The 24,131-nt window shown below is 37.4% G+C and overlaps 1 protein-coding gene across 1 annotated transcript in view; it reads left to right on the top strand.

Annotated features, from left to right (window-relative positions):
* The window catches only part of KYNU (kynureninase), a 273,716-nt gene that overhangs the window by 222,357 nt on the left and 27,228 nt on the right, over positions 1 to 24,131 (top strand). Inside the window, exons 10-11 of the mRNA XM_006834568.1 lie at positions 17,927 to 17,979; positions 21,093 to 21,178. Coding sequence (XP_006834631.1) covers positions 17,927 to 17,979; positions 21,093 to 21,178 — 139 coding nt within the window. The remainder of the gene's footprint in view (positions 1 to 17,926; positions 17,980 to 21,092; positions 21,179 to 24,131) is intronic.

Here is a 24,131-nt window from a genome sequence, read left to right as displayed (position 1 = left end):
TACCAGCTGTTCCACAGGAGAAAGATGAGGTGTTCTGCTCCTGTAAAGATTTACAGCCTTGGAAACCCTGTACAGGGTCACTATGAGTCGGAACCGACTCTATGGCACATAACAACAACAACAACAACAATGGCTAGTGATCGTGAACATTTCTTCATATGTTTGTTGGCTGCCCAGATCTCCTCCTTGGTGAGGTGTCTATTCATGTCCTGTCCCCATTTTTTAATATGGGTTATTTGTTCTTTTTTTTAGAGGTGTTGTAGGTTCCTATGTATCTTGGAAATGAGTCCCCTGTCTGATGTGTCATTGCAAAAGATTTTTTCCCATTCTGTGGGTTCCCTTTTTACTCTTTTGATGAAGCCTTTTGATGCACATGTTTTTAATTTTTAGGATGTCCCATTGATCTATTTGGTCTACTTTTATTTGTGTAGTTTTCAAAATGTTTGGTAGTTTGTGTATACCCAGTATTAGAACTCTCACATTTTTCTTTTTGTTTTCATTGATGGCCTTTGTAATTCTGAGATTCACATTTAGGTCTTTAATCCATGCTGAGTTGGTTTTTGTGTAAGGCATGAGGTAAAGGTCTTGTTTCAGTCTTTTGCATATCACTTTCCAATTCTGCCAGCACCGTCTGTTGAAGACACCATCTCTTCCCCATGTGATATACTTAGGTACTTTGTCGAAAAGCAGTTGGCTATATGTGGATGGGTTAATTTCTGGATTCTCAATTCTGTTGCATTGATCAATGTAGCTTTCATTATAGCAGTACCAGGCTGTTTTGACCCCTGTAGAGCTCTGGTAGCATAGTGGTTATGAATAGGACTGCAAACCGCAAGGTTAGCAGTTTGAAACTACCAGCTGTTCCACGGGAGAAAGATGAGGCGTTCTGCTCCTGTAAAGATTTTACAGCTTTGGAAACCCTGTACAGGGTTGCTATGAGTTGGAACCGACTCCACAGCACACAGCCAGCCAGCCATATAGTAAATATTTAAATCAGGAAGTGAGAGGCTTCCCACCTTGTTCTTCTTCTTACGCAGTGCTTTGCTTATCCTGGTCTCTTTCCTTTCCATATAAAGTTTGTCGTTGGGTTTTCCATCTCTTTGAAGAATGTTATTGGAATCTGGATTGGGTTTGCAATAGATGTGTAAATTGCTTTGGGTAGTATTGACATTTTCACAATGTTAAGTCTTCTTATCTAGGAGCATGATATATTCTTCCATTATTTTAGGGCTTTTTTGGTTTCTTGTAGTAGTGTTCTGTAGTTTTCTTTGTATAGGTCCTTTGTTTCTCTGGTTACATTTATTCCTAGATATTTCATCCTTTGGGTGGCTATTGTAAATGGTATCGTTTTCCTAATGTCCTTTTCAGTGCTGTTGTTATTGGTATAGATGAATCCAACTGATTTTGGGATGTTGAGCTTATACCCTTCCACTTTGTTGAATCCTCCAATGAGGTCTAGTAGCTTTTTTACTGAGTCTTTGGGGTTTTCTATATGCAGGATTATTTTGTCTGCAAATAGAGAGTTTTACTTCCTTTTTGCCTATGTGGATGCCTTTAACTTCCCTATCTTGCCCTATAGCTCTTGCTAAGACTTCCAGTACAATATTGAATAGGAGTGGTGACAAAGGGCATCCTTGTCTGGCTCCTGTTCTCAGAGAGGCTTTCCATTTCTCTCCATTGAGAGCAAAGTAGGCTGTTGGTTTTGTATATATGCTCTTGAATATGTTGAGGAATTTCCCTTTAATTCCTACTTTGTTGAGTGTTTTTGTCAATTATGAATGTTGGATTTTGTCAAATGATTTTTCTGCCTCAATCAATATGATCATGTGGTTGTTTTCTTATTTCTTGTTTACATGGTGGATTGCATTGAATGTTAAACCATCCTTGAATCCCTGATATGAATCCCATTTAGTCATCATGTATTATTTTTTTAATGTGCTGCTGGATTCTGTTGGCTAGGATTTTGTTGAGAATTTTTGCATCTATGTTCATGCATGAGCAATATTGGTTTATAATTTTCTTTCTTAGTGATGTCCTTCCCTGATTTTGATATGAGTGTTATGCTTGCTTTATAAAATTTATTAGGAAGATTTCCCTCGTCCTCTATATTCAGGAATAATTTGAGTAGAATTAGTGACAACTCTTCCCTGAATGTCTGGTAGAACTCACCAATGAAGACATCTGGACCTGGACTTCTTTTGGTTGGGAGTTTTTTGATGGCCTGGTCAATTTCTTCTTTTGTTATGGGTCTGTTCAGATTTTATACTTCACTCTGTGTGAGTATAGGTAGGTTGTGATTTTCTAAAAATATATCCATCTCTTCTAAGTTTTCAAATTTCTTAATAGTATTCTGTTATTATCCTTTTGATTTCTTTTGGTTCCATTGTGACATCACCCATGTGGTTTCTAATGCATTTTATTTGTGTCTTCTCCCTCTTTTCTTTTGTTAAGTTTGCCAATAGTTTGTCAATTTTATTAAGCCTTTCAAAGAACCAGCTTCTTTTCTTATTGATTCTTTCTATAGATTTTCTGTTTTCTATCTCATTTATGTCTACTCTGATCTTTATTATTTCTTTTCTCTTGGTGATTGTAGGTTCCCTCTATTGGTCTGTTTCTAGTTGCTGGAGATGCTGTGTTAATGTGTTAATTTTGATTCTTTCTTCTTTTTGGATGCGTGCATTTATCACAATCAATTGTCCTCTCAGCACCATTTTCACTGTGTCCCAAAGATTTTGGTATGTTGTATTTTCATTCTCATTTGTTTGTAGGAACTTTCTGAATACATATTTAATTTCTTCAATTATTCAGTAGCTCTTCAGCATGGTTTTATTCATTTTTCGATGTATTAAACTTTGTTTTGTTGATCTTCTTATTGTTGATTTCTAATTTTATGGTATTGTGGTCTGATAAGGTGCTTCGTAGTATTTTGATGTTTGTAAATTTATGGAGGCTTGCTTTGTGGCCTAACACATGGTCAGTTCTAGAGAATGTTCCATGTGCACTGGAGAAGAATGCGTACTGTGCTGTTGTTGGTTTGAATGCTCTGTACATATCTATGAGGTCAAGTTGGTTGATTGTGCTGTTTAGTTTCTCTATAGCTTTGTCGAGATTCTTTCTGGTTGTTCTATCCCTTTTCGAAAGTGGTGTATTACAATCCCCTACTAAAATTTTAGATTTATCTATTTATTTCTTCAATTCTAGGAAGATTTGCTTTATATATATCTTGGTGGTTTTTCTTTGGGAGCGTAGATGTTAATTATGGTTATGTCATTTTGCTCTAATGACCCTTCAATCATGAGATAGTGTCCTTCTTTATCTCTTATGCTGGTGTTTGCCTTTAAGTTTATTTTATCAGAGATTAGTATTGCCACTCCTGCTTGGTTGGTTTTTTTTGGGTTTTTTTTTTTTTTTGCTGTTAGCTTGGTATATTTTTTTCCCATCCTTTAGCTTTTAGTCTAGTTTTGTCTTTGTGTGCAAGGTGTGTCTTTTGCAGGCATAATATTTAAGGGTCTTGTTTTCTTATCCATTCAGCCACTCTCTGTCTCTTCACTGGTACATTTAATCTATTGACATTCCGTGTAATTATTGATAGGTAAGGATTAGCTGCTGTCATTGTATTAATTTTTTATGGTGCTGTTTGTTCCTTTGTTCTGCGTGCCCTCTTGTTCTGCATTCATGTTTTGTTTTTTGTGTGTGCTATTTCTTATCGGTTCTTCTTAGTTTTCATGTTTGCTTGTTCTGCTTCGATGTTCATTTTCATGGTAAGTTGTGATGTTTAAATTTTCTTTGGGGTTACCCTATAGTCTGTTAAGTTTTTCCTGTGTTTAAGACAATCTATTGTGTCCTGCCATCTACTTGACTTCCTCACCAGCTGGATCTCTGTTCCTATGTTTTCCCCTTCTTTGAAATTGTTAATATTTTAATCTTTGGTTGGTCTCACAGCTCCTCTGAATTCATTGCTGTAATTTTGTTCCATTCTGAACTCTGCTATCTGTTGACTGAGTTCTGGGTGGTGTTGCCACATCTGTCAATCTCTGGTTGTTGTCTGTTTTTGCTGGTTTTCATTCCAAATAACTCTCTTGAGGATGTTTTGAAGTGCTGGATTGGCTTTGACTAAAATCTCTTACTTTCTGTTTTCCTGGAATGTTTTGATTGCATCATTTGATTGACAGTTTTGCTTGATAGATGATTCTTGGTTGACAGATTTTTTTTTCTTTTAGGGTTTTATATATGTCTTCCCATTGCCTTTTTGCCTGTATGGTTTCTGCTGAGAAGTCAGAGCTTAATCTGATTTGCTTGCCTTTGTAGTTAACATTTCTCTTTTTTCTGGCTGCTTTTAGGATTCTCTCCTTGTCTTTGATTTTGGAGAGCTTGAATATGATATGTCTTGGTGATTTTCTTTTGGTTTCTATCCTTCCTGGGGTTCATTCAACTTCTTGAATGTTTATCTTCTTGTCCTTAAAGATGTTAGGAAAAATTTCCTCCAGAAGCTCTTCAATGATCTCTTCTATGATTCTTCCTGTTCTGAAATGCCAATAATTCTTAAGTTATTCCTCTTCATGTTATCCAGCATGATTCTTAGACTCTCTTCAATTTTTTAATCCATTTTTCTGCTTGCTCGTCTATCTTAGCAGTATTGGGAAATTTTTCTTCCAGCTCACTGGTTCTGGCTTCCATCTCTTCATTCTACTCCTTTGCCCTTTTAGTGTATTGTCCATTTCTGATATTTTATTATTAATCATCTGGACTTATTTTTGCAGGTTTTGGATTGTTTCCAATGCTGTATCTATCTTCTTTGATTGCTTCTCTAGCACTTTACTGATTTCTTCCTTATTTTCCTCCACCCCTGTTCAGAGCATTTGAATTTATTTCCATATCATTCTTCTGAATTCTTTCTCAGACACATCCAGAGCCAGCTCATCTACTGGAAAGTCTGTGTCTGTTTCCAGCTCATTTGTCACAGTTACTTTTTTCTGTTTTTGCACATGTGTTGAAACCTTTAATTGTGTTTTCTTGGACATTTTCATCAGTTATGTGTGTTTTTAATGCTTAAATGGATGTATGTTGCTTTGTTGTTAAGCTTGCTGAGCATCTCCTGGTGGATATGATCTGGAGATAGGCTTCCCTTTTCACGTGTAATACCTAGCAGCTGGTTTTGGCTCTTGTCCAGATGGTGGGGTATTACAGAAAATGTTTGTAGCTTGGCTGTATGAGCACAGTTGCTGTCTCTTCTTGGGTAAGGTAGGGGGAGAAAGCTCCTACTCCTAGGATAAGAGTGAGACCAAAAGAAACAAAGAGAGAAACAATATAAAAGCAGAGACAGAAATCACCAATCAAAAATAAAATTAAAACTCTGATTGACACTGTCCACTGGCCTTTGCTGTGCAGGCAGGGATAAAAGGTCAACTTTGGGGCTAGGTCCCAGAGTCAGACGTCACAAGAAGCAGCCTGTTGGGTTTCTTCTCTGTGTGGTTGGAAAACTATGGGTTTGATGCTGGATCCTTTTGGGGGTGTGCTCCTGCCCACCTGAAGGCATCTGGGCTGTGCAGTGAGGGTGCGATTGGAGTGAAGAGGAAAGATACGTGAAAAATGAAAAGTGAAAGATGAAAAATCAGTCACACCTCTCCCTCCAGACGCACAGCTCAGTGGCTCTAGTGCTGGGTCATTGTCTTTGCTTAGCTGGGGCCCCACCCTCTGGACTCAGGACTTCTAGCTGCTGACCACCACAGCTGGATCAATTCAGAAATCACTGTATTTAGCTTTCATAGGTAGATTTCTTCACAGGTGGGCATGGGTTTTTGTTATACAATGATTTTTGTTCAGTTTATCCTGTTGATGTAATAAAGCAGCTATATGTGGTTGTTGTTAAGTGTCATGGAGTCGATTCCAACTCATAGCAACCCTCTATAAAGTTTTCGAGAAGTAGCTGGTAGGTTTGAACTGCTAACCTTGTGGTTCAAAATCTATTGCTGATCTTACAGTGCCATATTTGTTTTTACTGTTAAGTACTGTTGAATTGGTTCTGACCCATCCATAGTCACCCTGTATAGGATTTCTAAGGTGTGGCTGGTAAGCTTGAACCACCAACCTTGTGCTTCAAACTGAATTTGCAGGCCAGCACATTAACCCAGAGAGCCACACCAGAACTCCACATAAGTGCCTATTTATATGAGATTTGTGATAGCATCTAACTTTGATTTTTATCATTAATAATAACAAAAAAAAAAAAAAAAAACTTTTAAAAGTTATTGGCAATTACACTTTTACAGTTTGGTTTTAGTTGTGCTGTTGTTGAAGTGACATTGAATCTGTTCCCACTCACAGCTACACTGTATAGGGTTCCAAGGAACAAATGAGGGGTTTAAACTGCCGGGATTAGCATTCCAGTGCTCATCCTACAGTGCCACATGGTTGGAGAACTTTAAAAACACTAATGAAAAGTAATTTTAAAAAATGCTGAATACATTTCAAATAATACCTCTTTAATACACAGGAATACATCTCTAATCATTGACGTAACTTGATCATGTAACATGGAATATTCTGCCTTGAGAAGGTTATTTAACTCCTCTTTTCACCTTGCCCTTCTTACCTCTGGGCCTTTGCACTTGCTGCTTTCACCCTTTTTATCCTCTTTGGCTAAAACTTATTCTTTCTTCCTCAGTATAACTTTTTCTGACCACCCTAGGCAGATGAAATAACCCTTATTTCACCTATTAACTGTTCACAGCACTCATATTATACAAGGATAAATAAAAAGTATTGCTACTACAGTTCTAAGAGCTCTGGTAGCATAGTGGTTATGTATCGGGCCGCTACTCTCCAGGTCATCAGTTTGAAACTACCAGCTATTCCATGGGAGAAAGATGCTCCCATAAATATTTGCATCCTCAGAAACCCTGTGCAGGGTCACTCTGAGTCAGAATTGACTCCATGGTACTTAACAACAACAACAACTACAGTTCTAATTCATATATGCATGAGTTTATTCCAAACAAAAAGTGTTTAAATGTGTTTTTGTAATCAGTGTATGACTGTAGGACCAGCTCTCATAATAACATACTTGTCTTAGTCTTACTGGGGTGCCTGGAAGAAAAATAATAATTTTTGTGCTATGGAGAAAAAGTGATTTGAGGTCAGGGCTAACATCAAATTTTTAGCTAAACTCAAGTGGACGTCTTTCCAAATAATTGAATCTTTGTGACAAAAAGGAATGCTGCCCCACAGAAAATAAGTTTTCAGTTGGATTAAGCTATTTAAGGAAGGCTGGGAAGACCTCAAAGATGAAAAGAGAGAGGAAAAGCTGTCAGTCTTAACAAATGAAGACACTATGGTTGAAATTCAGAAACTGGTGGAAGTAGACCAACGGTTTACCATTGACATAGTAGCTATTGAAATTTGGACCTCACTTTGCGTTTTCAGTTTGAAGCAAATATTTGGACTCAGTGAGTTTTTGGCTGAATGTATGTCAAATGCATTGTACAAGTATCAGCAAGCTAGAAGAGTTGATCTTTTCATCAGTCTGATAAGCAAGACCAGAGTTAATGAAGACAATCTTACAGAATTAATTGTAACTGGGGATAAATCTTAGATTAAAATACAATCCAGAGAACAAAGTACAAACAAAACAGTGACTTCCAAGGAGTTACAGAGACTGCTTTGGAATGCTAAAGTGGTCATGTTGATAGATTTTGCTAAAGGACACAGGGTGGTCATAGGGGCTTATTATGAAACAATTTTAAGAAAATTGAAAACTGCTATGCTGAGAAAAATGTGAAGAAACGTGCACCAACTGTTTTTTTTCCACAATGAGAACGTATCTAATCATTCTTCAAGGGTAGCAAGGGCTGTCCCATGAAAATTTCATTGGGAAACCTTACCTCATCCATTGTACAGCCTTGATCTAGCACCTTCAGGTTTCTTTTTGTTTCTCAAATTTAAATAACATTTAAAAGGAGCATTATTTGAGTTCCTTGTTGTTGTTGTTAAGTGCCATTAAGTTGGTTCCCATTCATAGTGACCCTGTAAGGGTTTCTGAGGAGCAGCTGGTGGGTTTGAACTGCCATCCTTATAGTTTACAGTCCAGTGCAGACACTACAGTACCATACCAGGAATCTCATTTGAGTCCCTAGAGGATGTTAAAACTGCCCTTTTGATGTGATATAAATTGAAGAGGGCATTATTATTCAGTGAAAGGTTAGAGAGATAAGAAACATTGTTTTCATTCAGCCTAGCCTCCATGGCTTGATGATCAGAACTCGACTAGAGGATGATAAAAAAAACAATTTTTGATAAAGGAAACAAGTGTAAATTGCTACAATTTGATGAACTTGACCTATGGTTGTAGTAGCTCAAAATACCAACTGACAGGGAAAGAGTCTTCATACCAAGTATCAATCATATTTCCTTGGTATACAGGGTAGAGTTGGGCAAATTAGACATTGGCTACCTAAAATGGGGGGTGGGGGAGGGCTATAAAGGCATGAAGTGACTGGCTTACAAGTTTTCAAGAGTGAGTTGTTTCAGAGTGTACAGGGGAAGGTAGAATCCCCACTGAATAGTTTTCATCTTGTGTAGACAGGTCTGGTGAAAGGAGATGGGGATAAGATTTGTAAGATTCAATAGTGAATAATTGTTGTCATAACAAATTGAGACTGTCACTACTGTAAAGGTAGAAGGTTTGTACCAAAAAGGAGAGGTAGTTAATGTCATAGTCAAGGAATAGAGGACCCAAGGACCATCAAGGGAGAAGAGCACAAGTGGAATGTGGGACCCTATTCCAGAGAAGCAGCGACACCAAAAATAGAGGCAGAGTTGAGGACATGGAGAGATAGAGCAGCTGAGGACTCTAGATTCATGGAAAGAGAAAGGCTGTTTGCTGGCAGCCAGCAGGCAGGCTTGCAGAATGTACCTTTTGGTTGTTAAAAATGATTATATATTCCTCAGTGTTTTTGTGTACATCCCCCAAAAAAGAAGGAAAAAATAAAAATTACAGAGGGAATAGAAGCAAATACTGTTGAATGATGATACACGGAGGAGATTGTAATTATTTCAATGAAATGATGAGTGTAAAAACTGATGTTCTCCTATGAAAATATAATTTAATTTACAATAAAAGCTTAAAAAGAAATAGAAACACTGCCTTCATAGATGGAGGATGTGTCAGTGAACTTCAGCTTCACATTTTGTTGTATTTTGTTTAATTAAGGTGTCTATAATTTTGTAGCAATACTTTTTTTCATGTTTTATTGTGAATTATATGATATTTTACACGAGAGAACTTTAGTTTTACATTCATTCCATCGTATATTATCTCATTGCCATGGTTCCAATCCCCTCCATGCATCATCAACTGACCAAAGGGTATACCCTATAAACCCCCCCCCACCTCATTCTTCAGGACCCAGTCCCTCTCCCTCTCTGGATCCAAAGTCCCCATCCACTTCATCACTCCACGTCATTGTCTCTGCCTCCATCTCAGGCCTCACTGCTTCTCTGGGTAGAGTCCCGCTGTCAGCTCTTCTCCGTTGATGGTCCCAGAGACCTCTGCTCCTAGACTGGATAGTTAATAACTCCCTTACTTGTTACCAAACGTCTATTTTTACATTTCCAACCCTCACAATCAGTCCTGATAACAACCATTCACTATTGGATAGTACTCATTGGAGATTCTGCCTTCCTCCATGCCCCCTAGCTTGAGGTTCCCTCTTGAAAGCTTGTAAGCCAGTTACTTCTTGCCTTTGTGGTCCCTCCCCCCCATTTGGGTATCCATTGTCCAAGTTGCACATCTCTGTCTACTCTTGTGTGTGGAGGGGGTGGGAATGTTTCTTGCTGTGAGGATTTGTTCCCTCTTTTGGGTTACTGCATCCATAGGTGTAGTGTAGCAATACTTTTTGATGCACCCTCACAAATTCTAAAAGACAAGTCTCTTGTCTCATGTGCTTGCATTCTAGTTAGGAAGGAAAACAAACAGGAATAAGTAATTATTTCGTTTGCATAAGTTACCATATATTCTATTCTACACATTTCTGTTTTGCATATCTTGTAATAATTACCTGTCACCACATAAAATTCATTCGCATTCACTTTTAAATAAGAAATATAAAGTAGTTTATTTCATAAGTAGGTAATCAGTCCTCTGTTGTTGAAAATTTAGTTTAATTTCTGTCTTGATCTACTACTAAACATGATCTGATGTAACTTGCATAGGTACATCTGGAGAGTAAATTCTCTGATGTAAATTTACTGGGTGTTGGGAGCAACTGAACTGAAGGTCTGTGACCTGGGGGTAGTTTAACGGAAGGATTACAACTGATCAGTTGTGGTCCAGAAACTCAGACTGTATCCAGGTCAAGCTGCCCCCCTGAGGAACTTGCAGGGCTGCCACAGGGGAGAGGATGCTTGCAAGTCTTTCCTTTTACACAGCCATGACCTTCAGTTCAGTCTGCACAAACATCTAGCTGCTCTAGTCTCTGCTTCCCTAGCTACTACAAGTTATTTGTTGTTGTTGTTAAGTGCTGTCAAGTCGGTTCTGACCCATAGTGACCCTGAACAGGGGTTCCGAGGCTGTAAATCTTTACGGGAGCAGAAAGCCTCATCTTTCTCCTGGAGCAGCTGGTAGTTTAGAACTGCTGACCTTGCGGTTCGCAGCCCAATTCGTAACTACTACACTACCAGGGTTATAGTCTTCTGATAAAGTCCTGATTACTGCATGCACAAACAACACCAGATGTTCTCACTCTCTTTTCCCTGCCCCAAGCACCTCCTTTTGATGAGTATAAAAGAAACTTGCTGCACTTGGCCTGCATCACAGTATCTCCATTAGAGTGCTGTGTCCCACCTGGTCCTAACTTTACTTATTTCATTTGTGTCTTGTGTCTTCCTTTTTCTTCTAATCTTCCATCTCCCTTACTAGGGTTGAATCTCTCTACGTGGGATGTGGAGACTAGCTGATGTCCGACGCGGCAACTAGGTCAAATAGTAACACTTATATAATTTTCATATATATTTCTCATCTATTATCTACAGATGTTGTTGCAAATTTTACTCCTAATAAAAATACTTGAGATTTGCTCTTTATCCACAGTCTGACCAACACAGTGCATTTTGAGTTTTTGACTACTGAGAGGTAAACAATAGAATCTCATTGTAGTTTTAACATTTATTTGTCTGTGACACTGTAGGATAAGTACTAGACTGTTAACCAAAAGTTTGTGGTTCAAACCCACCAGCCACATCTCAAGAAACCCTATGCATAATCACTATGAGTCAGAACCAACTCAACGACACTTAACAACAACATCATTAGTAAACTGGAGAAATTTTCTTTTTAAGTTTAAAGAGCCTTTTTTCAATAAACCATCTATTCATAGGCTTTAATCATTTTTATTGGGTTGTTGTTTTTGTCTTATTGATTCCTAGGTATATTTAGAGAGATTGCCTCTTAATTGCAGATGCTTCATAGGTTGTTGCTTTGTGGGACTTTTCGCTTTAATTTACTGATCTATGGAGAAGAGCCTATGACTTTTTTTTAGCCTTAAACACATAATAAATTATATACTAATTAATTTTTTAATCATATTGATTTCATATTGAAGTTTATGATGCAGTGAAATAATATCAATATTTCACTTAATTTTTTATATTTTAGAGATTTCTTATTTATTCTCTCAAATGGCATCAGAATCAGCTTGTTTAGTTAAAAAAAAAAAACATACTATTTTTATTTTGTATTTATATTTTGTGTGAAATTTATAAATCAATTTTATGAAAATTGCCTTTTTTATGTTAAGGTCTTCCTCTTGTTGTTCAAACATATTTAAAATTTTTCTTTAGCTAGCACTTGCATATTTCTTGGTGATCCTATAATTTCTTCTTATTGATCTATGTGTGTGATTTAAATTTAAGAGAGTGGTTTCCAGAATTCTTTACTGACTTATCTTGTTTATCTCAGGTACAAAATTATGTAATTTGAAAGGAGTGAGAATTTATTTTTTCTTTCTCTATTTTTATATCTACAAAATCTGAATATTAATGCAAACACCAAGCATTTTCCCATTAAATGTGAGTTTGTCCTTTACACTAAGATAGATAGATTTAATAGTAGTGCGGTAGGATAAGCACTGGACTCCTAATCAGAAGATTGACAATTCAAACCCATCAGCTGCTCTGCAGGAGAAAGATGAGGTTTTCTGTTTCAAAAAGATTTATAGCCTCAGAAACTCTATCCCAAGCCTAAGGCTGTGACTCTTTACAGGAACAGAAAGTCTCATCTTTCTCTGTGGAGCAGCTGGTGGGTTTGAACTATCCACCTTGGGGTTAGCAATCTAATGCTTATCTTATAGCACTACAGGGCTACTCAACAAAGGAAAACCTACACAGGGTTGCTATTAGACCAAACTGACTCGAGTGCACCTAACAAAAAGATATACTTGTATTTTATTGGTACAAGGATCTATTACTATTTGTTTTTAATTAAGGATAATTGCATAGTGCTATAAATGTCTTTACAGTATCTGTAAAGTTGATCTCATGACTTTCTCTAGTTTTATTAATATAATGAATGTGGAGCCATTCTTGCTTTTCTGAAATGAACCTCACTATTCATAAATGTTTTAGTATTTTAATACGCTGACGGAATTTGTTTGCTAATGTTTTGCGAGTGATTTTGTGATACTTTCTTTTTCTTGTGTGTAATTCTAAATTGGTTTATAATAATGTAATATTTCTTTCACATACAAAAAGTGGAAGTTTCTGCCACATCCCTTTTTTATTTGTTTTTTGTGTATTATGTTCTGGAATAGTATAAATGGTGTTGGAATCTTGGAATCATTTACTCTGAAAAGTTCAGGTAGAAATGTGCAGAGATCACCTGCCTTTATGAATTTTAGCTGTGCTGTGTTTCTTCTATTAAAACCAGTTGGTTTGTCTTTTCTCTTCTGCAATTGGTTTGAATGAATAATGATTTCTTATAAAATTGCCCTTATCATATACTTTTAAATTAATTTAATCAATCTCCAGTTTATGATGGATGTTCTTCCTTTTCCCTGTTTTGCAATGGTTACTTCCCATGTTTTATTTTTTTTAATTACACTGTTTTGTGCATTTTCAAGTAATTGGTATCATTCCCCCCTAAGTAAATTGGATTTTTTTTTATTTATGTATCAATGTAACTGTTTTTTCAATTTTGTTTTGTGTATCAATGTTAGTTGTTGTTTTTTTCCTAACCATTAATTTCAGTTTTTGTCTCTATTAATTACATGTTATTGCTATTGGATTCCTGATATGGTTGGTAGTGCTGTAGGATAAGTACTGAACTGCAAGCCACAAGGTCAGTGGCTCAAACCCACCAGCTGCTCCTTGGACACCCTGTGCCGGGTCACTACGAGTCAGAACCAACTCAATGGCACTTAACAACAACAACATTGCTAGGTTTTGGTTTCTTTCTTGCTTTTTTTTTTAAGTAACTCTTTAAGTTTTAGTGATTTATTTGTCTTTATTTTTTTAATTGACATAAAATTTAAAGCTAAGAATTTTCTTATATGCACTGTTCTAGCAATATCCCAAAATAATGATACACCATGTTTTCATTATCATTTTTCTAAAGCAATTATATAAATTCAATTTGTATTCTTCTTTAAACTTAAAGTAATTTGATAATAAATTTGGCAGTAAATTTCCCAACTGAAGATTTTCATTTCTTCTAATTTTCTTATTACTTGCTAGTTTTATTGGTTTGCAGTTAAAAAACATATCCATAATGTATTTACTTTGAGCAGATCATCAGTATTACATTTAACAAATTATATAGTTGACTTCATTATAATGATTACAATCACTTCCATGTACTAATAGTTAGCAGTATTTACCTCTATTCATTTTTAAATTGAATTTCTCTCTGTGTCTCCTACTACCTTTATTTTTCCCTTGCTAACCTCCCTACTGTTGTATATTACCTTCCCTGCCATCCAAGTTAATAAGTATGTGCTCTTTCACCCATGAATAATTTCCCTTCCCTTTTACCCTACTCTGTAATTATCACAGATTATTTCTTTTATCAAGAAAAACATTTTCATAACTTTTTAAAACATTGGTCTAATACAATATTTGTCCATTTGTGGCTGACTAATTTCACTCAGTACAATGTCCTCCAAGTTCATTCATGTTGTGAGGTGCTTCACAGATCAATTGTTATTCTTCAGTGTTGTGTAGTATTCCACTGAATGTGTGTACAAAAGTTTATTCTTGTGTTGGTGGGCCTTTAGGTTGTCTCCATTGTTTTAAATGTATACAGCATATTGAAGGATTCTGTTTTCTTATGCATTCTGCTCTGTTTCTTGATGGGCACATTTAATCCAATTATATTCATGAATTGATTATTGTCATTTTACTGTGCTTATTCCACATAATTTTCTATGCTGAGTTCATTTTGGTTTTGGGTTTTCTGTTCATTTTCACTTACATTGTGTTAATGTTTACTAAATCTTTCTGATTTTCTGATTTTTTAATTTTAATATCCTGGTGTGTTGTTTTTCTTTTCTTTTTAAAATTTTAATGTGAGGGTGTAATTTATTAATTTTTTTCTCTATTTAAAAGTCTGTTTTATCTTGAAGTCCACTTGACTTCCTTGCATTTGGAAGTTCTGTATCTACATCATTGCCTCTTTTTGCATAGTAGTTGACTTCATTATACACTACTGGAATATCTCTGGTTTGCTATTTTAGCCTTGTTAGTTTGTTTTACTTTAAATACTTCTATAAGGAGCTCTGGTAGCGTAGTGGTTACGAATCGGGCTGCGAACCTTAAGGTCAGCAGTTCGAAACTACCAGTCGCTCCGCAGGAGAAAGATGAGGCTTTCTGCTCCTGAAAGATTTACAGCCTTGGAAACCTTGTACAGCGTCGCTATGGGTCGGCACCGACTCGATGGCACTTAACAACAACATATTTAGATTAAGGAGCTCTGGTAGCATAGTGTTTATGAATCGGGCTGCAAACTGCAAGGTCAGTAGTTCGAAACTACCAGCTGTTCCATGGGAGAAAGATGAGGCTTTCTGCTCCTGTAAAGATTTATAGCCTCAGAAACCCTGTACAGGGTCGCTATGAGTCAGAACCGACTCCACAGCACACAGCCACCAGCCATATCTAGATTGAGCTCTGGGTGATATTTTCATGAATGGTAATCTCATGTTGTTGTCTGCTATTACTGGTTCTCTCAAAAAATACCTTTTAACATTTTTTTAAAGTTGATCTCGTCATTACCATTCCTTTAATTTTTTGTTTATCAGGAAATGTCCTAATTCCACCATCACATTTGAGACACATCTTTGCCTGTTGTATGATTCTTGGTTGTCAATTTTTTTCTTTCAGAGTTTTGTATATTCCATTCTATAAACCATGTAGGCCTTCTTGCCTACATGGTTTTCACTGGAAAATCAGGATTTGGTCTTATTGGTTCTCCTTTGTTGGTAACTTTTTTGTTTTTCCCAAGTTGTACTCGGGATTCTTTCCTTTTCTTTGGGGTGGAGAGTTTGATTATGATATGTCTTGGTGGTTTTCTTTTAGGACTTATCCTATTTGGGGTTTATTCAGCTTCTTATGTGCTTGTCCTCTAATTTTTTTGTGATATTAGGGAAGTTTTCGTCCAACAACACTTCAATATTTTTCTCTGTGCTTTTAATTGTCTCTTCCTGTTCTGGGATTCTAATCACCCTTAAGTTGCTCCTCTTCATGGTATCCCATATAATTCTTGAGACTTTCTTCAAATTTTTTCATTCTTGTATCTGATTGTTTCCTAATATGTTAGTATTGAGAGCCTTATCATTGAACTTAATAATTCGAGTTTCCATTACTTTGCACTTTCAATGTATTGTCCATTTCTGAAATCTTAATATTAATCGTCTGGATTTATAATTGCATGTTTTGTATTGTTTCAAAATTTTATTATTTGCTTGTTCTTTTAGTGTTTTCCTGAATTCTTCTAAAGTTTCTTCTATATTTTCTTTGCTTTCCTCAAACTATCCATCCTTTTAAGTTACTTAACTATATTTCTTTTGAATTCTTTTTCATTTAGTTCCATTACCTTTTCTTTATCAGAAATGTTTTCTGGCTCTGCTTCTTAGTCATTTGTTTGAGCCATCCTCTCTAGTTTCTTCATGAAATCTAAAATTGTCTGTTGTCTCTGGGGCATTGTGGGGTTGTCATATTTGTATTTAATTGATGATTTTATGTTAGCATGTTCTATCTCCTGTGGTTGTAGTTAGCGAGTGGAAGTGTGTACACTGTTCTCATTCACTGTTTCAGCAGTTCAGTTTAGGGTGGTTTGGGCTGGTGTTCGTTGCTCTCTATCATTGGTCTGGTGGCATAGGAGCTGGTACTGACTCTTTCCTGATAGGTGGAGCTGCATAGGGCCCAGTTGTAGCTGGACTGTATGGGCACAGTTGCTGTCTCCTGCTGTATGGGAAAGAGAACCCCATTCCCCTCCACATAAGAAAACAAAAGAGAATAAACAAACAAGGAACCAACAATGAAAAGAGAAAATAATAAAGAGAAAAAAGAAATTAAAAACAGGCAAAAATCAGCAAAAAAGAATATAATAACTATAAAGGCAGAAAAGAACAGGGAAATGGAGCTATGAAAGAGAAAAATAAGAGAGAAAATAAAAGGAAGAAGTTGAAAAAAAATCACTTAGAAAAATCAGAGAGAAGGAAGATAAAAGGAGAGAGTAGAAACTGCTAAAGAACAAAAGGGGAAATAAAAAAAGAAGGGAACTGAGAAACAGAAGGAAAAATAGCAGTACATATAGAAAGGATAAAATCCAAAGAAATGGAAAGAGAAAAAGGAGGAGAAAGAATAAACATGAACAAATAAATGAAACAAATACAGGAGGAAAAAACTAACCCCCTCCCCCCAAAACAAACAAACAAACAAACAAGCTGTTGTTGATGGACAGGCAGAGGAGTCAACTCTGTGTGGCTTCCTGCAAATCAAGGAGCTCTGGTAATATAGTGGTTAAGAGTTGGGCTGCTAACCTCAAGGTCAGCAGTTTAAAACTATCAGCTCTTCTGTGTAAAAAAGATGAGTCTTTCTGTTCCCGTAAAGATTTATAGCCTTGGGAACTCTATCCAAGCTTGACTATGAATTGGAACCGACTCCATGGCATATAACCACCACCACCACCACAACCACAATTAGGCAAGTATAGGATGGCTGTGACAGCAGAGTTTCTTGTCCTAGATGGAGTTCCTATGGGCCTCTGTATTGTCTATGTTCAGGACCCTCAGACTGGAAGAAGCTCATAGAAGCCCTTGATAGAGCTAATTTCAGTGTCTGTTAGGATCACAGGGTAGCTGGGGACAGGGCAACTAATTAAATGCTGGTCTAGTGGCTCTGTGGGGTCTGTAGCTCTGGAACAGAGCCTGCTTGTTTGAGTACCCCAACATGGGGCACCAAAGATAGGCACTAAAGTAGCACAGCTGGCTCGCACCTCACAATGGTGTGACTTCCAACCACGTGGCTCCAAACACCTGGAAAGCAGGGTCTCCACTGGGGATGCATAAAGAAAAAGTCACTACAAATGTTTCTCTGTAGAGGATTTTATTGTTTGTTGTGCTGTTAAGTGCTGTTGAGTCAGTTCCAGCTCATGGCAACCTTATATAGGGTTTCTGAGGAGCAGCTGGTAAGTTCAAACCATCGACCTTGCTATTCAGAACAACTTTGCTTATCCTACAGCTAGTAATATGGATAAATTATTTTATTCATTATTTTTGAAAAGATTTTAAGTAATAATTGTCTACTATATCATGTTGTTTTTATCGGCTTAAGTATTTGATAACTTATACCACAAATAGTTTTAATATGCAGGCCCCACATTCTTATATTAATTGAAGTTATTCTTATAGACTAAAATATCTTTTTGTTTATATTTTAGGTTAGTGGGATGGTTTGGTCATGAACTCAGCACTAGATTCAAAATGGATAACAGTAAGTATCTTCAATTTCTCTTCACAAGTCACTTTATTTTTTGTTTCAACTTTCATCTATCTTTGTAATATGTGTAATACCACATGCCCCATGGGGAATGCACTTTGAAAATGTCACTGAGAATTCTTAAAATAAAAAATGACATTTCCAGAGTGTAAGACTAAGTGTTTCTAGATTTTGCATGATTTTAAGTCTATCCCTTTGTAGCAAGATAAGAGTGAGTAAAGTCTAACAGACATGTGGATTGCTCAGCTCTCATCAATATGGAGTGCCCAAAATATTGAGCATGTGGATGGAAAAGAATTTGTGACTTGGAATAAGACCCAGAGAAACTTGGATAAAGATCCCAGTTTGCTGTTATACAGTTTTGTGATATAACTTAATAGTTGTATCATTTGAATAATAATATCTATCTCTTGAATAATAACATTTGCCTCAGGATTGGAGTCCTGGTGTGGCACTATAGGACAAGCACTGGGCTGCCTACCACAAGGTCGGCAATTCAAACCCACCAGCCACTCCTCAGAAACCCTGCACAGAGTGGGCAACAACTCAAAGCACTTAATAACAAGCAGCATCTTGGAGTTTGTTTTGAGGATATGTGAAGGTTGGAAGTTTAAATGATGTAGCACTTAGCCCAGTGCTGTGTAGTTCATTGCAATTCACAGCAATCCTATAGGATAGAGTAGAATCTTCCACAGAGCTTCCAAGGCTGTGAATCTTTGTGGAAGCAGACTGCCATATCTTTCTCCAATGGAGTAGATGGTGGATTTAAATCACAGACATTTGGGTTAGCAGCTGAACGCTTTAACCCCTGGGCTATCAGGGCTCCTTAGGTAGAGACTGTAGGTCCTTATAGAAGCAGATCAGCTCAGCTTTCTCCCATAGAGAAACATCATGGTTAGCATCTCAATACATAACCCACTACACCATCAGGTCCTTTTATGTACCATTAAATGATGTCAAGTTGGTTCTGACTCATGGGGACCCTGTATAGGGTTTCCTAGGAGTGCTGGTGGGTTTGAAAGACTGACCTTGTAGTTAGCAGTCCAGTGTTTCTCATACAGCACCACACCAGGGTTCCAGTACTTTAAATATTCCTTCTTCCCTTCCCTTGACCCCAAATTTCTCCCTCTGTAGCTCTTGTCACACACCAGAGAGTTACAAATGGCTTATAAATGGCTAACCCCCAGTACAATGGCAGAAATAAAAGTAACTATGTATAGGATTTGCAAGCTGCCCTCCTTTTTTCCTGGATGAGTCTATTCCTGAATTACAAAGAATAAAGAAAGCATCATAATTATTTTCTGTGAGTTCACTTTAAATTTGATCTTTCAGCTTGCTTCCAGCCCTGAGGTAATATTTTAATATATTTAGATTTTTTAACAATCAGGATGCAAAAAGTTAAGCTGGGCTATTCCAGTCAAGTCAGGACACTGCATTGTAGCTTGGCTGCTGAAGTAACTGACTTTGTTGATATGTAAAGTACTTAACTGCTTTGAGATGGGTTTTCTCATAGGTAACAAAAGTAATTAAATTACAAGGTAGGTATACTTTATGCATAAGATAAGACAGGAAATATTTTAAGCTTTTCAGGCTATACCATATCTGTGGCAACTTTTCAACCCTGCTTTGGTATGCTAAAGCAGCCATAGATCTTATATAAATGAAAGTGTGGTACTGTTCCAGTAAAACTTTACAAAATCAAGGATGAACAGGCATTTGTGCAGCACATTGTACTTTGACTATCCCCAGATTACGTAAATCTCTACAGACCCAGAAGATTCTAACATTATTTTAATCAGTTTTAACTTTACCTTTATCTCTAACTATCCGAGTCCTGGTGTGGCGCTGCTGGTTAATGCTTTGGACTGCAAAGTCCTTTTGAACCACAAGGTGGATTTGAACCTCAAGCTTGGCACTTCAGGCTCCCCAGCCCTCCTTGGAAACCCTATACAGAGTTGCTAGAAGTCGGAGCCGACTCCACGGTACTTAACAGCAGCAACGTCTTAACCATGTTGTGTTTAATTTGTTCCTGGAGTCCTGGTGTGGCGCTGTTGGATAATGTACTAGACTGCAAGGTCAATTTGAACCACAGGGTCAGTGGTTCAAACTCATCAGCCGCTCCTTGGAAATCCTATACAGGGTTGCTATAAGTCGGAAACAACTGACAGTATGTAACAACAACAAAACACGAAGCATGGTGCCTCCATAGGAAAAGAACGGGGCTGTGAACCACCAGAGCCCGCCAGCCACTTACAGGGAGAAAGATGAGGCTTTCTGCTCCCATTAAGATTTAAAGCGTCGGAAACCCTATGAATCGCTGAGCTGGAAGCCACTCAACAGCACTTAACAACAAAAATCTACATAATCATATAGATGAGTCTCCTTGTGGTTGTTACTGTTCTTGGCTTGGTTCCCGACGCATAACAACCCTGTATAGGGTTTCTGAGGAACAGCTGGTGGGTTTGTACTGCTGACCCGTGGTTCGAAGTTCAGTGTTGGTCCACAGCATATCACCACGTGTCCTTCCTTAGGTTTTGTAATCACTGCAAACATTGAATTAGGGAACCAGTTTTGATCAATATCAACTAGAAACGTGTGTTGAGTGACTTCATTTTGTTTTGTTTTTTTCCTAACAGAAATCACTTGATCAAACAATTCTAGAATTTTAAAGTCACCTTCACAGGTCATTTCATTCATTTTTGTGACTTTGGATGGCATTACAAATAACTCCTGTCACCTAAGCCATTTCAAATCTTGATGTTCTCTCTCTAAAGTGGAGCAGAACAAAGAATGTTAGCTTGGGAATGGGAGGGCTAGAGAAGCTTAAAGAAGAGGTCATGTTTGTCTTGAGTTTAAGGGTTCTGGTGTTTGATGTACTGCTGAGAAGGTGGGGACAGAGGAAATGGGCATTGCAGGTGAAGAGGAACTATGACTGCATTTTTACTCCATAAAGTTTCTCTTAAATATCTCAGATATTTAAGTTTCTCTCAAATACCCTTGCTTCAAGGAATAAATGTTTTTAAGTCTCACTATTTTCTATTTTACTCTCTCTATGGACACTTTTTTGGGGTATATTTTATAAGAATAACATGACATTAACTTTTCAGAACTCCAGTTAATTCCTGGGGCCAGTGGATTCCGAATTTCCAATCCTCCCATTTTTTTGGTCTGTTCCTTACATGCTAGTTTAGAGGTAAGTGATTCATGCTTCCGTCTTCCCTTGTCATTACCGTTTTCTTTATAGGATTATAACAAACCGTATTTGCTCAGCTACTCAGCAGGACTGTAAATGTGCAAGGGTCCAGGGTTTTTAGGACACTGGTCACCACTTTGTATGTTTACCTCTAGCTCTAAACATAATGCTTGGTACATTGTTGTTGTTGTTGTTAAGTGCCGTCGAGTCGGTTCTGACCCATAGCGACCCTGGACAGGGTTTCCAAGGGTGTAAATCTTTGCGGGAGTAGAAATCCTCATCTTTCTCCCGCGGAGCGGCTGGTAGTTTCGAACCGCTGACCTTAAGGTTTGCAGACAGATTCGTAACCACTACGCTACCAGAGCTCCTTGGTACATTGTTGGTACTCACTAAATGTTAAATTGGACTGGCCTTGGGAAACATGTTTTTTGTTTTAAGTTTTATTGTGAATTGAGTGAAAAGTTTACACGGCAGATCATCAGTTTTATGTTCAACAAATCATATACTTTGAGGAAGCATGTTTTTAGGTCCACTCAGAATCTGTGTGAAAATGAATAGATTCTTTAACCTTCACTTGGTTTCTTTATGTACAAAATTAAAGAAGCAAAATTAGACTTACTGTCACTGAGTTGACTGTCACTCAGATAGACCCTAATACTGTCGCTAAGGCTGTAAATCTTTATGGGAACATAAAGCATCATCTTTCGCCTGCTGGCCTTGGGGTAGCATTTAATTCTTTATGAATTCAGCTATTCAACATGTATTTGAGAATATATTACATATCAGATATTATTGTGATTCTTGGGACTCCAGAAAGGTGTTATTAATTTTTACCATTAAACAAAGCAATGAACTGATAAGGTCCCATATGAAGAAGCCATAGGGAGATTTTGTTGTTGTTAAGTGCCATCCAGTTGGCTCTAACTCATAGCGACAATGTATAGGGTTTCCAAGTAGCAGATGATAGGTTGAATTGTTGACCTTGTGGTTTGCAGTCCAGTGCCGGTCCTATAGCACCACAAAAGGAGTCAATAGGAAGAGTTCATTTTAGCAAATCAAAGGCTAAATGTGTTTAGCTCATGAGGTCAAATGGTTGTTTGTTTTTGATTTTGTTCTTTACCTCAGATTTTTGTGTTGGTAGATCCATGTATAATCCATAGTATTACTGGGGTGGGAACACTGTGACTCTATAAAATAAGCACTGGATTACTTACCACAAGGTCGATTGTTCAAACCCATCAACTGCTCCTTGGAAACATTATACAGGATCAGAATGAGTCAAAACTAACTCAGTTGTGCTTAAAAACAACAATCTATATATCTATATGAATTCCTTTATTTGAATAGTATTTTTTTAGGGTTGTTGTTGTTATTAAGTACCGTGGAGTCGGTTCCGACTCATAGTGACCCTGCAAAGGGTTTCCAAGGTTGTAAATCTTTACCGGAGCAGAACACCTCATCTTTCTCTGGCGGAACAGCTGGTAGTTTTGAACTGCTGACGTTGAGGTTGGCAGCCTGATTCATAACCACTACGCTACCAGAGCTCCTTATTTTTAGGGTATTAAATTTATTTAAATAGATACATGTTATTAATAATGATATTATATAAAAGGGGGCTTCAAAAACTTTTAGGGAAAATGGAGCTGAAAGAATGGATTTTTTTCCCCCATAAAATTTTAAAAGCAGGTTAGTTTGAACCACAAGGTTGGTAATTCTAATCCATCAATCTCTCCTTGTAAACCCAATATAGGGTCACTGTAAATCAGGACCGACTTGATGGCACTTAACAACATCAACAACAAGATAGGAATCCTGGTGTGGTGCTATAGGATAAGCAATGGACTACTAAGCAGAAAGTCATTGATTCAAACTCACCCAGTCTCTCCTTGCAAACCTTATACAGGGTCTCTATGAGTCAGAACTGACTCGATGGCACTTACCAACAACAAGAATGTAGTTAAGAAAAATATTAATCAATATATTAAGTAGATATATATTTTCTAAAACCCAGTGCTGTCGAGCCAACCTTTTAGGACAGCAGAGAACTACATAATAAGGTTTTCATGACTGTAATCTTGATGGAAGTAGACTGCCAAATCTTTCTCTCACAGAGCAATTGATGCGTTCCAAGCGCTTACTTTTTGGTTCAAAACACCACCGGGGGACTTCTTTATATTCCTATCGGAAGTGTTTTTGTAATCCTGGTGTGGCACTATAGGATAAAGCACTGGACCATAGGGTCATTTGAATCTCAAGGTTGGCGGTTCAAACTCACCAGCCGCTCTTTGGAAAAGCATATACAGGGTCCCAATGAGACAGAACCGACTCGATGGCACTTAACAACAATATTTAAGGTTTTAAATATATAGCTATCAAGATAGCAAACACATTTTTTTTTCTTTAATGCCTCCTAAAATCATCCAGAGTGCGATATTTTAGAAAATGCTGTTGTGGAAGATTCTAACATTAAATGGATGACAGGACAAATAGTTTCAAAACCCTTCCTAAGTTAAAATTTTGAGTCTGTGAACTCATGTAGCAGTTTCTCATTTTGTGGCCACTGGGTGGCAGTGTCAAGCTCCTCTGTTTTTATGCAGCTTCACCTCTATTTATAGAGTCCTGGTGTAGCGCCATAGGCTAAGCACTCGTCCTCAAGGTCGGTTTGCACTTCAAGGTCGGTGGTCCTCGGAAACCCAATACCGGCTCATTATGAGTCGGAACCGACTCAATGGCACTTAACAGCAGCAACAACATCCTTCAGTGTAGTGAACTTTAACTCTATCAAACTTACTCAGTTTGACCACTAGATGGTGCTTGTGCTGCTTTCACTTTTGGCGTACCTCTCCCCCCCCCGCCCCCTTTTTTTTCTCCTCAACTAGAAGCAGTATAAGATTTTCAACCAGTCACTAATTTTTTCTAAGTGCTTTTTTTTTCTGAAAAATATGAAATCACA

The sequence above is a fragment of the Chrysochloris asiatica genome, unplaced genomic scaffold, assembly GCF_000296735.1.
Source record: "Chrysochloris asiatica unplaced genomic scaffold, ChrAsi1.0 scaffold00012, whole genome shotgun sequence".
NCBI lineage: Eukaryota > Metazoa > Chordata > Mammalia > Afrosoricida > Chrysochloridae > Chrysochloris > Chrysochloris asiatica.
This window is presented reverse-complemented; position numbering and strand designations above follow the sequence as displayed.